The sequence below is a fragment of the Danio rerio genome, chromosome 4 (assembly GCF_049306965.1).
Source record: "Danio rerio strain Tuebingen ecotype United States chromosome 4, GRCz12tu, whole genome shotgun sequence".
NCBI lineage: Eukaryota > Metazoa > Chordata > Actinopteri > Cypriniformes > Danionidae > Danio > Danio rerio.
In genome coordinates this window covers 72,960,001-72,977,123 of record NC_133179.1, presented here as the reverse complement: position 1 = coordinate 72,977,123, position 17,123 = coordinate 72,960,001, and the positions used below count along the sequence as shown (strand labels likewise).

The window sequence follows — 17,123 nt, the reverse complement described above, 5'->3', positions numbered from 1 at the left end:
CCTTAAAACAAGCTCTGAGCACCACTCTTACGCTCCATTCTCACGGGGCGTCAGCATCAACGCTTATCATTCACTTTGAATGGGTGACGTTAGGCGTTGCCGAACTGCATTGTGGATCCGTCTGCGCCGCTTCAGAGGCGTTGCTCAAAGCAGAAGTTGGGACTAGCTCAACTTTTCAAGCGCCAACGGAAGCGTCAGCCAATCAGATAGCTGTATGCAAAAACACCAGCTAGACAGTGGCCTATTACTGACTAAATTTCATTGGCTGACGCTGCTATGACGATCACTTCAGCCCCAACTTCAGACACGCCTTCAGTCAAGCACTGACGCTGAAACCCCGTGTGAATGGGGCGTCACACATCGAATGACAACATTACAGAGGTTTTCAAAACCATGTTTCCTGACTCAAGTTATTGTGGAAGCAACAAAACTGCATATATTACTAAATTCTGCTCCTTTTATAACTAAAGAACTGACTGACCAGGTCAATAAGGCCAACGGGTTTGTGATCATGTAAGAATCTCAATAAGATGACGAAAAGTAAGCAGTTGGACCTTTATTTTCGCTACTGGTGGACTACGATAACTATAATAATATGTTTTATTTAATTCAAGTAGCCCACTTATATATAATTATTTTCTAGAGTTCAAAATTCATACAGATTTGACATTTTCCCCTCATACTCCTGTCGGAATTGGTTTGAAGTTGGCATTGAATTTCCTTGGAAATGGTATTGAAAAGGTCTCAAAGAGCCTTGAATTTCATTTGGAGGATCCCGGGGGTTCCCTGTGGTGACACAGCTTCTACAGAGCAACAGAATGACAGAGACAGGACAGAAGACAGATAATAGAAGTAAGTAGCGAATGCAAATATACGAATTGACGAGTGTATGTGCGGGTTTATTACTATATACAACGTTATATGTGCAGCTGTTAAGTGCAAATTGGCATGTAAAGTGTAAATGTGTATAAAAGTGTACGGCAAGTAGTGATGTTGGTTCCACAATTACCATCATCAAGCGTTCATGAGATGGATTGCCTGAGGGAAGACACTGTGTTTCTGTGTCGGGCTGTTCTGGTGCGCAGTGTAGCGTCGACCAGAAGGTAACAATTCAAAGAGGCAGTGTGCTGGGTGTGAGGAGTCCAGAGTGATTCTGGCAGCCCTTTTACTCGCTCTGGATAAGTACAGTTCTTGAAGAGTAGGGAGGGTTGTACCAATGATTCGCTTAGCAGTCCGAACTATTCAACGTAGTTTTCGCAGGTCGGATTTGGTGACGTGTAGACAACTGATTCAATAATGGAGGTGTGGAACTGTTTTAGTAGCTCCTTTGGGAAGTTGAGCAAAAGGTGCGATTGAGGCGAATGTGTTGTGAGTTCCACGTCATTTGGGGTGTCGGTGGAATTTCGCATATATTGTATTGACTTTGTAGTCTACTCAAGTAAATAAATTTGCTTCTGGTGTGTATTTTTATACATGCGCTGTATATAAACCATAACTTTTAATATAAACAAAAATACACTTGATGAATTTTTCGTATAAGAATGTGACATCTTTAAATGTAATAAACAATTATTTTGTGATTTTCACTTTTTTTACCTCCTTTTTTTTTTTGTCCGGATCTGAACAAAATACCATTTACAAAAACAATCGTTTGAATAAATCTGTTCTATGATGGGTATTTCTCTATTTAAGGTGTATATTTTTATGTATAAAGCTGAAAAATATTTTAGGTGGTACAACAGAAGCCAAAATACTTAACAAAAAAATATTAAATTCTTCAAAAGACACAAATAATTTTAATCAAATGCCCCTACCTCAAAATAATCGATCATGTGGAGGATACAAACATATAAAGTTAAGAATGAAACTATAAAGTAAATCATGAAATCTGTTTAAAAATGTATATTTTACCCTACAAACGACTGATAAATCGTGAATAATTTTTAAAGCTACTGGAAAAGTCTGTAGAGTTGACAACCCCTGCGCTACAATAGGGACTGTCTGCTTAGAACTGAAGGATGAGTCTCGGTTTCTGCATCAGAGATATGATCGCCGTAGATGATGCTGCCTCTGCAGTCCACCTGGGGTCAATGGTGCTCTGACAGTGCTGCTGTACGGAGACTGATGGTATTCATAAGACCAATAACCACCAATTGAATTCCACTGTCATGATAACCATAACCATACAGAGGCTTGACATTACGTTTATTTAATTCCACTATGAATGTCCAGATCACTACAGCAGTGGTTTCCATGCTTGATCCAAAACATTGAGGAATTATCTTCCTCGTTTAGAACAAAATTTATTTAGTCCATTTTAGCATTGCTAAACATGTCATTTGTTATACGAACTGTACCAAACTGAAGTGTTAAAGTGTTCGTTTATTTGCATTTTTTGCGATTTAAAAATGGTTTGCACTTAAGAGGTTTTAAATTGGTAAGTTTTCGAACGGTTTCATAATAGTTACCGATTTAAAATTTGCACTAAAATATCTGACAGGGGTTTGTTTTTTGTTCGTTTTCACATCCTTTTCAAATAAACTTAATTCATTGTTGACTTTATTTTAGCTTCACTTTCGCTAAATATTTTTAAATGCAATGCTACTGCTTTCGTCGTCGTTTGAGAACATTTCGTTTGCGCTTCGCAAATTTACATTTACACATTTTCAGTCATGTGAACTTTTTGTTTGTTTGTTTGCTGTAATGACAGCTACACTGCGATCTCCACTGAAACACAGCACGATCTGTTTATATTTCCGTCTGTTTCAAGCTACAAATATTAGGATCACATTTCAACAAAACAAAACCGAGAAATAATCACAAACTTTAAATTACAGGCATTCGCCATCCATATTGTGCAACTTGCAGTCATTTACAACCATCATGTCCCTGCCAGAGCTACAATTCAGCCGACTTTACATTTATCTTGTGGATATTCCTCAGTGATTCAGTCATTGGTGATGACATTGCAGCGTCTGCTCAATATTTTCTGGCGTTTTACTGCTGTTTATGCTTTGACTTTTGCTTTACACGGCACAAAATGCTTTTCTTACTTAGATTTGTTGTCTTCTTTTTAGTCCAAATATTAAAATATTCTTATATTAGGAAGAATTTTCTAGGCAAGCAAAACATACTTGTTTTCATCTAGTTTTTCCTTTTGACATTGTAATTATTTTGCTTACTCCATTGGCAGATTATTTAGCTTGTTTTAAGGAAAAACTCACTTAATTTTGGCATAGTATTTCTTAAAACAAGCCAGTATGTTTTGCGCAACACAATCTTACTGCAATTCGTAACTTTTTGATTTAGTGGCAAATTCTAATGAATTCGTACAATCTCATTCGTACAATTTAGTACGATTTGCTCATCACCCAATGACGGTTGGGTTTAGGGGTGGGGTTAGGTGCCACGCCTCCTTTTTAAAATCGTACATTTTCGTACGACTGAACTCGTATAAATTCATATGAGTTAGCCACTACACCCAATGACGATTGGGTTTAGGGGTGGGGTTAGGTGCCACGCCTCCTTTTTAAAATCTTAAATTTTCGTACGACTGAATTCGTATAAATTCATATGAGTTAGCCACTACACCCAATGACGATTGGGTTTAGGGGTGGGGTTAGGTGCCACGCCTCCTTTTTAAAATCTTACATTTTCGTATGACTGAACTCGTATAAATTCGTATGAGTTAGCCACTACACCCAAAGACGGTTGGGTTTAGGGTGGGGTTAGGTGCCACGCCTCCTTTTTAAAATCGTACAATTTCGTACGACTGAACTCGTATGAATTAGTCACTAAATTGACAAAACGTAAAATACTTACGTTTCCTCGTGAGATCAGGCTGGTTTTGCGTGCCTAGAAAATTCTTGATTTAAGAATTTTTTTTAGATATTTGGACTAGAAACATGGCAAAAAAATCTACGTAAGAAAATACTTTTTTGCAGTGTTTGCTTTGCACTTAACCTGCAAATTAAAATTTGAACTGTTTAAATAGCATACGAAAACACAAAGCTATAGGTACTATCGGTTATCATGGGTCAACGATGCTACCTTTCGCCACAAATCCATACATTCCTCCTTTTGGGCTGATCTTTCTAAGAAGGAATTTGTGTGAAGGCACAGCCCAGGCCATCTCGTTAGCGATGTTTCCATCCACCATGCATTTTGGATATGCGCATAAAAAAAAAACGATTGATGTAAAAAGCGTATGCGCATAACTGTGCAGGATAAACTTTTTACTCGATAAGAAAAGATGCGCATAAACTATGATGGAAACACTTACCAAACAAATTCCAGTATGTGCATTATAAAAGGTCATGTGATTTTGTTATGTGATAATAATTGTGTGTGAATGGACAAACCAGCAGGCTGAGCACACTGTAAACATTTGAACTGTTGTTTGGCTCATTCTAAAACACCTTACCGTTTCAGTATTAGTGTTACTATATTATTAATGACCTCCAGAGTCAAGAGCGTCTGTGCTCTGCGTCTGACACCTTCAAACGCCACTAACGCGTTCACTGCGTGTCAGGATTGCCTTTTGAGGTGCAAGTCGTTTATTAAATGAAGAAAGGATTAATGCAGCTTCCCCTACTGCCGCAAAATTCAGTTTTTACTGTAGATATTTGGCGCCAGTCAATAAGGAAGTGACAAATTTTGTTCGCTTTGACTCGTTGGATGGAAACGCTGCTTTAATTCGCACGTCTTTTATGCGATAATTCAGTTTTGCGCATGAAGTTCATTAGCATTTTTAGATGGAAACACAGCTATAGTTGGTTCATAGCGCTTTAGCTTAACGCACAACAATTATCTGACTTCTTGGCTAAAAAATTAGAAACCCGTGACTTGGAGATACTACAGTAATGTTTCGGCAACACGTGAACGCGATCAATTCTAGCACAAATCTCTCATGGGGGCGGAGTTAACAGCTGGTCTTCTCTGATTGGCTTATGTGAAATATATTTTTCCTTTTGTTTGGCACAATTTTAGCCCCATAGCTGACTAAAGCTGCGGTCAGACTGGACTTTTCTCCACATAGACTTCCATTCATACACACGCAAATGCGTCAGACTGGAAACGCATGCGTCTAGTTTCACAGTTTGCTGCGTTGCAAAGTTCAAGCTTGGTGAACTCTGACCTGCGAAATCGCGTCACTTGACTGCGTGAGACCAATCGAGGATCTAAACATGACCTCTCTGGACAGAAATTTAAAATATGGAGCAATCGCTCGCTATTTTTAATGTCTAATCATCTTGTTTAATCCTGCCCCTTTTCACAGCGCCGTACGACAGAATTTCACATGCTCAAACTCTAGTGTGACCGCAGCTTAACAGCAAGTTTTGTGTTCTTTAACAACTCTCAAGGAAGACATCCTACATAATGATCTTGTTAGCCGTGTATTGTAGAGGATCAGCATACTCACAGATGTGCTGCGCAGCTGGAGTTGGGTGTTGTGGGATCGGACAGATGTAGAGTAACAGGAGGAGAATGCTGAGCGGACAGGAGGAACCCGACAGATAGCACACAAAGACTCAAAACAGTGCCTATACAGGGGGGAAAAGCACATTCTCATATTTATAGTGACCTTTTTTAGCGTTTAAAGTCCAAAGTTTAGACAACCAAGCCATGTATAAATCTGAGATCCAGCAATGTGACATTTATAAAATACAAGTTGTTATTTGGATTTCAAAGATTTTGTGTTTTATATACACATATATGCGACATAAACAAACCGGCCACTTTATTAGGTACACCGTACCAGTGGGGTCGGAGCCCCTTTTGCCTTCAGATCTGCCTTAATCCTTCATGGCAGAGATTCAACAAGCTACTGGAAATATTCCTCAGAGATTTTGCTCCATATTGACTTGATAGCATCACACAGTTGCTGCAGATTTGTCGGCTGCACATCCATGGACATTCCAAGGCAGGATGGATCCATGCTTTATGTTGTTGAGGCCGAATTCTGAGCCGAGCATCCGAATGTGTCAGCAGAAATGGAGACTCATCAGAGCAGGCAACGTTTCTCCAATCTTCTATTGTCCAGTTTTGGCTGACAGGAGCGGCACCTGGTGTGGTCTTCTGCTGCTGTAGCCCATCCGCCTCAAGGTTGGACGTGTTGTGTGTTCAGAGATGCTCTTCTGCAGAGCTCGGTTGTAACAAGTGCTTATTTGAGTTACTGTTGCCTTTCTATCAGCTGGAACCAGTCTGACCATTCTTCTCTGACATCAACAAGGCATTTGCATTTGCGCCCACAGAACTGCCACTCACTGGATATTTCCTCTTTGTCGGAGCATTCTCTGTAAACCCTAGAGATGGTTGTGCATGAAAGTCCCAGTAGATCAGCAGATTCTGAAATATTCAGAGCAGCCCGTCTGGCAGCAACAACCATGCCACGTTCAAAGTCACTTAAATCCCCTTTCTTCCCCATTCTGATGCTCGGGTTGCAGCAGATCGTCTTGACCATGTCTACATGCCTAAATGCTTTGAGCTGCTGCAATGTGAAATTTGCGTTAACTAGCAATTGGACAGGTGTACCTAATAAAGTGGCCGGTGAGTATATATTGTAAAATAGGCATTTATATATGCAAATATGATATAGAATGTCTGACTAAATAACATCTCTAAGGTCTTCTTTAAATACCGCACTTAAAAAAGCAAACCCCTGATAATAATATATAATATAATATAATAATAAATATAATATAATAATGAACATAATATAATAATAAATATAATAATATAATAAAATATAATAATAAATATATTATAATAAAACATAATAATATAGTATAATAATAAATATAATATAATATATAATAATAAAATATAATAATAAATATAATATAATAAAACATAATAATATAGTATAATAATAAATATAATATAACATAAAAATATAATATAATAAGATAATAATATAATATATAATAATAAAATATAATAATAATATAATAAAACATAACAATATAATAATAAATATAATATAACATAAAATATAATATAATACATAATAATAAAATATAATAATATTATATAATATATAATAATAATATAATATGTAAATAATACATATAATAAATGTTATGAAACCTCTTACAAATAAATGCAGATCATCATGAATGCTATCGAGCAGCACAACATGAATCGTCAAACTATGATTAAAATTAATAACGTAACTGTGCACAAATTCATACAATTTGACATGTATTCAAAGAATTACAGAGAGTTATTTTACCCTAAATATTTTTTTCCAATATATTTTTTTACTGTATTTATTTTTTGTCAAACCTAGCCATGGTGAGAGGAAACAGTACAACATAAAAACAGTATAAAGTCTATATAATCATCATCCCTAGTCAGTGAAAACGGAGCAAAACTGACTTTTTTCTACAGCACAGTTCACACACAGTGGCAATTCAAAGAGCTTAACATAAACAGGAATAAAAGAGAAGTATAAGAAAATAAAACAGATTAAATGTGATAAAACAGGTTATAAAAGTAGGTCCAATTGAAAAACACTTATTTAAAATGAGCTCGACCAACACAAATCTTGAGATTTTATTTGAGGGATTTATTTAATCCACTTAAATTTGTTAAGTTAATGCATTTGTGTTGGGAAGACATGAATGAATTGTGTGTAACCCTGCATTTTCACAGTGAATATATTAGTCAAACATACTATAGTACAGTCTTACCGAAGATGCTCCCCAGTGTAAGCTTGCGCCTCCCTACTCTTTCAACCAGCCACACGCCGAGAAGAGTAAACAGGAAATTAGTGAAGGCTGTTACAGTCACCAGCCAGATGGCCAGCTTATCATCTCGCACTCCTGACATCTGCAGAATGGTGGCGCTGTAGTACCTTCAGAAAGAGCACATAGGAAACATTAAGACTTTTATTAAACATTACATGTTTTCAAACCTGTTTTGTTGTTGTTGTTGAAGCATTGACTTTCATAGTAGGAAAAACAAATACTGTGGAGGTCAGTGGTTACTGGTTTCCAACATTTTTCAAAACATCTTCTTCTGTGTTTTTACAGAGGAAGGAAACTCGAAAAGGTGTTGAAGAAGTGAAGGGTGAGGAAATGATGGCTTTGGGTGAACTCGCCCGTTAATTGTTAGTTTCTGATCTGATAAAACAGCCTGATCTCACGAGAAAACGTAAGTATTTTACGTTTTGCCAGTTTAGTGGCTAATTCGTACGAATTCGTACGAGTTTAGTCGTACGAAATGGTACGATTTTAAAAAGGAGGCGTGGCACCTGACCCCACCCCTAACCCCAACCGTCATTGGGGGATGAGCAAATCGTACTAAATTGTACGAATTAGATCGTACGAATTCATACGAATTAGCCACTAAAATGGAAAAAGTTACGAATTGCCGTGAGATTGCGTTGGATAAAAAGCAAGAGAATTAGATACAGCTTACAATTAAACTTTCAAAACGACCGTAACAGGAATAATAGTAGATATGAATAGTTACTTATTAGATATGTGAGAATAAACATAGCAAATTAGGCCTTGATCACATGGAACAGGCTTTTTTCGCACTGCTTATGCGCGCTAACGTTTCAACCTCCTTCTGCGTCTCGCGTTTTTTGCCAAAATTTAGAAAATCTCTGTAAAATTGTCTACAATATTTTTCTATATCGATGTTTCACGTCTATTTTTATATGGTTAGACGGTTTTCTGCTTCGTTTTTGTACTTGATCGACTGGCAAGTCAAATGCAGTCACAATGTGCCTGCTAACTAAAGCCTGGAGTATACTCGATGCGTCCGCCTGTTCGCTTGAGTGCGCGAATGTGACGTTAATCGCGGAGTTTGCGGAGGTTCGCTTTGGGTGCGCGCGGCATGATTTCGGCTGGCGGTGCGTCAGGCATTTTTTAAGACTCGAGCGAACAGTGCGCAACTGATTTGAATTGAATATGAAACACTTTGAAGAGATTTTATCTGAAACAGTACGACTGTAAACACATCTTTATGAACCGTGATCATAATAACCAGACAATCAATAAATACTGGCTAGAAATTGCAACAGTCATGGGAAAGGAGAAAGTTTTTGTTAAAAGGTTTGGAAAAACCTGAAGAATAAGTTTATTAAAAGCAAGAGAGGCCATGGCAAAATGTACACAATTACAGAATTTAATTAATTTTTTCATTTTGTATTTTTAATTTTGTATTTAAAACTATTTAATGTTTACAAAACTATAATGAAGTCACTAAATTATTTTTGATAACTGGAAAGGAATAGATATACTGATAGCCTGTTTCTCTGGGCTGGGTGATCATGATCTGTAATGTTGGACCCTCCCTGCCTTTTTAGCATAAGAAGAGGAGAAACTAGCCGTAAAGTAATGTAAAACATACGTTTTTTTTTAGTAAGTGTGCTTTCTTTGCTTTTGTTTTCGCGATAATAAAACATTTATTTGTAGAGCAACGCATGTTCTGCTGTCATTAATATTTTAATAAAATGTAATAGATATACTGTTCGAGATATAAACAAAAGCAAGTGATGAGCAATGATTATTTGCTAGAAATAACAACAGCAGTGAGAAAGGAGGAAAGTTTATGTTAAAAAGTTTGGAAAAAGCTGAGCGATAAGTTTGTTCATGCCAAAAGAGGCCATGACAAAAGTGGAGAAGCACACAATTACTGAATATGTTTTTCCACCAGTATAGGTGTCACACTGATGTATATATTTGTGGATTGGGCTAAATGCAAAAAAAAAAAAAAAAAAAACATTTTTTTAGCAAGTTTTTGCTTTTATTCTTGCTATAATAAAATTATATTTGTAGAGCAACTCATGTTTTCTTGTGATTAATATAATAATAAACTTTAAATGGTAAAACTGTCCGAGATATGAACGAAAGCAAGTGATGCATCAAAGTTAGATATTTAAATAAGCTTGAATGGTTATGAAAATGCTTATAATCATTAAAATAATATATAAAAACAATACAAATAATTAGTTAAAAAATATTGAACGACATTATGATATGACGTAATTCCGGTAACTTCCTACTTCTCTGTTTATCCGTCGGATTGTAGTGTGGGTTTCTTTTGACCGCCCCCTGTCATTTTAAAGAATATCACAACGGCGAACGCGGCGAGTATAAAAAGCGAAGTCAGCGGAGGTGCGCGATGCGGCGCCAGGCGCGAGAATATTTCACACACCTATAACTCATTAGGAGGATAAGCTCAACCCTGTTAGACCATGCGCCACGGCGCAAAGCGGATTTTTCCATCCTTAAAATAGCAAAAGTGGATTCAGACACTGCGCTTTGCACTTTGCGCAGGGATCCAAAATGTGTTGCTCCGGGTTCGTCTCACTGCACATTTCAGATGACAAATCCACTAGAGGGCGCTGTCTACATGTTTGTGAATTTTAAATGTTCTACATATGACGTACTAAATATATTTACGGTATGTTTTGTTGTACACCTCACTTACACGTCCTTCTTGTACATGACCTTGTCATATTGATCACTAAAACCCAACCAATAGTGTTTTCGCCCTTAAGGCTAACGTGCAGGATAAAATAGATTCTCGAAGCTTTCAAAGTGGCCACTTCTTAGGCTGTGCTGACCAACTTGCATTTTTAAAGCAAATTAAATACAAATTATATTTGAAGGGCACCTATTTTACCCCTTTTTACCTATTTTATTTTACCAATTTCGGTCCTGGAGGGCTGGTATCCCTGCAGGGTTTAGCTCCAACTTTCCTCAACACACCTGCCTTGGTGTTTCAAGTACACCTAGTAAGACCTTGATTAGCTTGCTCAGGTGTGTTTGATTAGGGTTGGACCTAAAATCTGCAGGAACAAGTTTGTTGACCCCTGACTTAAACATTCTTCGAAACATTTGGGATAATCTATGAGTCAACAAAATGTATAAGACTGTTCTAGAGGATTTTGGACATTGTAATGAAGTAATCAGACACGCTGTCCCTTTAAAAATCCCTTTCTAATAAGCATACTAACAATTAATGGCCTTTTTCTGTAGCATTATGCAGACTTGCAACTAATTGCCTCCCTCGTTATGATCTACATATGCTTCGCATATCCCTTTCATCAAAACAAGCAGCGGTCGAAATCATTAGTTTGGCAGTAATTGTTACCTCCACAGAGGTTTGAAATCATCCTGTGTTATTAAAAACATACGATATACAGTTCCCCTATACAGTAATCAAGTATGTAGTCAGATCCAGACTCCCCACAAAGGAGCGGAGCAGGAAAACCTTCATTAACCCGAAGGAAAATGCCACCATCCTGCTCTTTTTCACAGATTCAGAAAGGATTTGCATTATTACATGCTGCCATAGTCTTCCCGCACGCTGACTTAAACCAAATTACACTCCAAAAATGTTGGTACAACATGAAGGAACTGTGGAACCCAGCCCTTTTCGCAGAGTAACTCATCCAAAAAATGAAAATCGTTTATCCGACTCATCCTCAAGTCATCCCAATGACACATGATCAACTTTGTTTTGTGGAACACAAAACCAGATGTTTAGCAGAATGTTCACCCTGCTCTTTTGCGCATATTAAAAAGCAAACGGCGACCAGTGGATGCATCTGACTTAGCTTGTCAAGCTCCAAAGATGTGTCTTTTTTTTTTTTTCAATAATCAATCATAAGACATTAAAAAATGCACTTTCATATCACATATACGAGATTTGACGTCGATATTTTAAGTGTTTACCAATTTAAAAGCTTTCAAAAAGTAATAGTAAATTGAATAAATGAATCAGAATATTCAAAATACAGTGTTCAAGTGTTTCGTGCAACCCAAGCTCATTGGGAAAGTATGCGCCTTAATCTACATTTTTGTGAAACATGAAGGTCCCCTATCATGCACGCGGCGCAAGGCGTAACGCAATTGTTGTTTGCTAGTTTCAGCTCGGCGCAAGAGTCGTTTTGCACCACACTGTTGAAATAGCAAACAAATTTACGCTCATAATTGCACCCATAGGCGTTCTGGTCTAAAAAAGGAGGTGTGCTGAGGCGCACTGCGGGAGTGTTGCTATTTTGAGAACTAAAATAGTCCAGATCAAGGCCGGTCTAAAGTCCAGCGCAGAGCGCGTTAGTTGTGCGCCTCGCTTAAACATTGCTTAATACACACAGGGTGTCCAGTAATATGCAAATGTCATTACAAATAAAAAAAGAATTAAATGATTAAAATATTACAACAAAAATATATTACTCTGATTGGTTTATTCTCAAAACACACCTATAACTCATTAGGAGGATAAGCTCAACCCTGTTAGACCATGCGCCACGGCGCAAAGCGGACTTTTTCCATCCTTAAAATAGCAAAAGTGGATTCAGACACTGCGCTTTGCACTTTGTGCATGGATCGTCAAAATAGAGCCCGAAATGTGTTGCTCGGGGTTCGTCTCATTTGCACATTTCAGATGCCAAATCCACTAGAGGGCGCTGTCTACATGTTTATGAATTTTAAATGTTCTACATATGACGTACTAAATATATTTACGGTATTTTTTGTTGCACAACTCACATACACGTCCTACTTGTACATGACCATGTCATATTGATCACTAAAACCCAACCAATAGTGTTTTCAAAAGCAAATGTAAGAGAAAAGTGCGACCACAAAGCTTTACCTCGATTTTCATCCACTCGTTCCTTTTATTTTCGGGGGTCAGCACAGCGGAATAAGCCACTAACTTATCCAGCATAATTTTTTTTTACACAGCAGATGCCCTTCCAGCTGCAACCCAGTACTGGGAAACACCCCCACACATACATACACTACGCACAACTTAGCTTACCCACCTATAGCGCATGTGTTTTGAATGTAGGGGAAACCGGAGCACCCGAAGGAAACCCACGCCAACACAGGGAGAACATGCAAACTCAAACCAGTGACCTTCTTGCTGTGAGGTGACAGCGCCACCCACTGCGCCACCGCACCGCCCTAGCTTGATTTTACATAGCTTTTATCTCTTTTGTAAAAACCATACTACACCATACTCGAATGCGAGCGCTCTGCGTCACAAGTACACCATCTTACAAGGTGAGCTACTGAGCAAACTGACCACAGCAGAAAAAGCAGAATTGTGAACACCTTATGTCTTTATGCAGTTATTGAACATATATTTATCTTGTCGCCTATTCAAGTTTTAGGAACAAGTTAATAACTTGACTACTAGTAAATCATTTGGTATCAGAAGTGGCTCATATAAAAGGCAAAGGCCTCCAGATTACGCTTATTTGAGCTCAATATAACATGATCATGCCTTGATTATTAACGGTCTCGTCACTGAACAGAAATAACATCCAGTATAGAATAAAAAGTCCTGCTGCAGTGGAGACAGAATGAACATTGTGTCTAACTCATCATCATGTTTGAGCTACTTTATTACTAAACACCCATGAAGAAACACGACACAGAGAGACCTAGAAACTTCACTGCATGCTAGCGTTTCGGAAGAAACGGAGCAACACAAACACCTCAGAAATGTAAATTAGCTTTAAGGAGAATTTAACAAGACACCGATTTTGTAATAAGAAATGCTTCGTCTATCCGCTGAGAGACTCGGGGAATGCTAATAAGACGAGCTGCTGTGAAAACACACATTCGGGGTCTCGGTTGTTTGTTCTACTGTGTCAGTTTTAAGCTAGAAACAATGTTTAATTAGGCAGAGATCCAGGACGATGAGGCTTAAAAACTGCCAGATTACATCACAGTGGTCTCCTGAAGCAATGCTTTACTGTGCATTTATATTTGGTGGCCATTGAAGTGTGAATAAGGCAACGAGCATCATGGATACAATACATGAAAGTTACTTGGTTTTCTCAAACAAATATTGCCACCGTTAAATTTAGTTACCAAATCAAACAGTGTTTTTATTATTTAATTGTGTAGCTAACATATCCACGTACACATTGTACGTTTCAGAAGTGAGGACTGCATTTTGATCATGGGAGAAATTAATGAGGGAAATCCCCTAAATTATTATTCCGCGCAAACATGTCTCTCCTGTCGGTGCCAATGGTGTAGTGGTTAGTGCGTCGACACTAACCTAATCCTTCACCTCTCTCTGCTCCCCATGCTTTCCTGTCAATTCTCTCTACTGTCCTATCAAAAATAAAGGTGAAAACCTTGAAAAAAAAAAAAAAACATGTCTCTCCTGAAATGGTGTTGATGGATCTGTTAATGGATCTTGTACATTTGTTATTCACTATTTTTGACCGAAGTAAAGTTGACAACCAAAGACTGGTTAAGGGCGTGGGTTTTAACCGAACCACCATCATCAGAAGGAGAATTATTATTATTATTATTTACTAAATAATTAAGTCAGCAGTAATAAGCTCTTTTTAATGTGACTTATTTTTATAAATAAGTATAAACGGATGGATGAAAATAAGTTTGAATGAATGGATGGATGGATGGATGAATAGATGCATGCATTGATGGAAATTTATGTAGATGGATGGATGGATGATGGAAAAGTTTAGATGGATGGATGGATTGAAATTAGTATAGATGGATGGGTGGATGAATGGATGGATGGATGGACATAAGTTTAGATGGATATATTGAAATAAGTATAGATGGATGGATGGATGGATGGAAATAAGTGTAGATATATGGATGGATGGATGGAAGTAAGTATAAACAGATGCATGGATGGAAATAAGTGTAGATAGATGGATGTATGGAAATAAGTTTGAATGAATGGATGGATGAATAGATGAAAAGTTTAGATGGATGCATGGATTGAAATAAGTATAGATGGATGGGTGGGTGGATGGAAATAAGTGTAGATAGATGTATAGATGGATGGATTGAAATAAGTATAGATGGATGGATGGATGGATGGATGGATGGATGGAAAAGTATAGATGGATAGAAATAAGTGTATATAGATTAATAGAAATAAGTATGGATGGATGGGTGGGTGGATGGATGGAAATAAGTGTAGATAGATGTATAGATGGATGGATTGAAATAAGTATAGATAGATGGATGGATGGATGGATGGATGGAAAAGTATAGATGGATAGAAATAAGTGTATATAGATTAATAGAAATAAGTATAGATGGATGGGTGGATGGATGGATGGACATAAGTTTAGATGGATGGATTAAAATAAGTATAGATGGATGGATGGGTGGGTGGATGGATGGAAATAAGTGTAGATAGATGGATGGATGGAAATAAGTTTGAATGAATGGATGGATGAATAGATGAAAAGTTTAGATGGATGCATGGATTGAAATAAGTATAGATGGATGGGTGGGTGGGTGGATGGAAATAAGTGTAGATAGATGTATAGATGGGTGGATGGAAATAAGATTAGATGGATGGATTGGAATAAGTATAGATGGATGGGTGGATGTAAATAAGTGTAGATGGATGGATTGAAATAAGTATACTGTAGATGGATGGGTGGATGATAGAAAAGTTTAGATGGATGGATGTAAATAAGTATAGATAGATAGATGGAAATTAGTATAGATAGATGGATGATGGATGGATGGAAATACAGTAAGTTTGGATGGATGAATAATTGATGTATGGAAATAAGTGTGGGTGGATGGATGGAAGTAATTGTAGATGTACAGTATGGATGGATGAATGGATGGAAATAAGTTTGGATCAACTGAAAGAAGTGTAGATGGATGGATGGATGAATTAATGGATGGATGAATAGATGTATGGAAATAAGTTTGGATGGATGGATGGATGGATGCAACTAAATATAGATAGATGAATGGATATATGGAGGGAAATAAGTGTAGTTACCAAGGTTATAATAGTTTTGCATTTTTCATTAGTTTTAGTTTTTATTTCTTTTTGACTTTTTGTTTTCAAATTCAGTCAGTTGTAGAGGCAGATTTACTAGCTTTTATTGGTTTATATATTTTGAAATTACTGTTTTAGTTTAGTTTTTATTAGTGTCAGTATTAGTTTCAGTTTTTTTCCTAAATAATTATATTTGTTTGGTGCAAGATTCAAAATCAACGGAATAAATATTGTAGAATAAAAACTCTTTTTGAAACGTGTATTCAGAGGACACATAAACACCATCACCTACCATCCTCAAATTCAAATACAGCAGCCCACCATTACGATTGTCTGTTATGAAATAAACTCTCGGTTTACCCGCGCTGCAGTTCATGTTCAGTTCACTCACAGCAGGCCGCCATTGTGTTGTTTGTGTTTAGTTCTTTACTTCTCAAATTTGCTTTTAGAGTAATGTTGCTGTTCTAATAACTGAATGAGAGTATATATTGGGTTATTTTGAGTCAGAGGTAGGTATTATGCTTGTTAAAAAGTAAGTAGTTTGAGGATGAGTGCTCACTGGAGATGCGAATCGTTTCAAATGATTCAGTTCGATTTGGTGAACTAGTTAAACCGGTTCACTTAGAAGATCCGGTTAAAAAGATTCGTTCGCGATCGCGATACAGAAATAAAACCTATTATTGGGCACAAATGTGTTAAAGTAATAGTTTAAAGTGTCTGTATTTAATGCTGTTACCGTGCTGCTGTCATGTCCACTCGTTGTTTTTGTCGCGGGAGCAACAGTGAGGACTGACTGGAGGAGAACCGGCTCGATCTGGCTAATGGCGGCAGGACTGAGGTGCTGTACGGTCAAACACCTGCAGCGCGAATATTTACTTCTAAAAGACTCACAGTAAGATTATGTATTAAATACAATCACAAAGACAAAAACAAAGGAGGTTTTTGCTATCATTTTACTTAGTTTCAGTTAGCTTTGTATGTACACAATACAGTTTCAGTTCTAGTAAAAAAAAACTAGTTTGTATTTTTATTTCAGTTAACGACAATTATTTTACATTTTAGTTTTCGGTTTTACGTTCGTTTTCATGAACTATAATAAACTTGGTAGATGGAAGGATGGAAATGAGTATAGATGCATGGATGGACTGAAATAAGTGTAGGATGGATCATTACATACTAAAATATATAATTTCAGCACTGATATCCCAATGTTTGCAGAATGTGCGATGTTGAGTTTATATGTTGGAATTTTAGTTGAGCAAGAGCCACAGTTTAGAACACACGACATTCGTAAAGTCACTGCAGAGTACAACTATAATGGAGTGAAAGTGTTTGTAAGAGTTGAGATATTACAA

The 17,123-nt window shown here is 37.1% G+C and overlaps 2 protein-coding genes across 15 annotated transcripts in view; one reads left to right on the top strand and one right to left on the bottom strand.

Moving 5' to 3' along the window:
* tmem19 (transmembrane protein 19) overlaps window positions 1–17,123 on the top strand; it is a 1,055,620-nt gene that overhangs the window by 362,800 nt on the left and 675,697 nt on the right. The gene's annotated exons all lie outside the window — the stretch shown is intronic.
* The window catches only part of slc2a13a (solute carrier family 2 member 13a), a 171,827-nt gene that overhangs the window by 13,469 nt on the left and 141,235 nt on the right, over window positions 1–17,123 (bottom strand). For all 13 annotated transcript variants that reach the window (XR_012402525.1, XR_012402523.1, XR_012402524.1 and 10 more), the window contains 2 exons: window positions 7,695–7,858; window positions 5,423–5,543 (listed from right to left, as the gene is read on the bottom strand). Coding sequence is in view for 4 of the 13 variants with exons in the window: in XM_073948393.1 (XP_073804494.1) it covers window positions 5,423–5,543; window positions 7,695–7,858 (285 nt within the window). In the remaining 9 variants the exon portion in view is untranslated. The remainder of the gene's footprint in view (window positions 1–5,422; window positions 5,544–7,694; window positions 7,859–17,123) is intronic.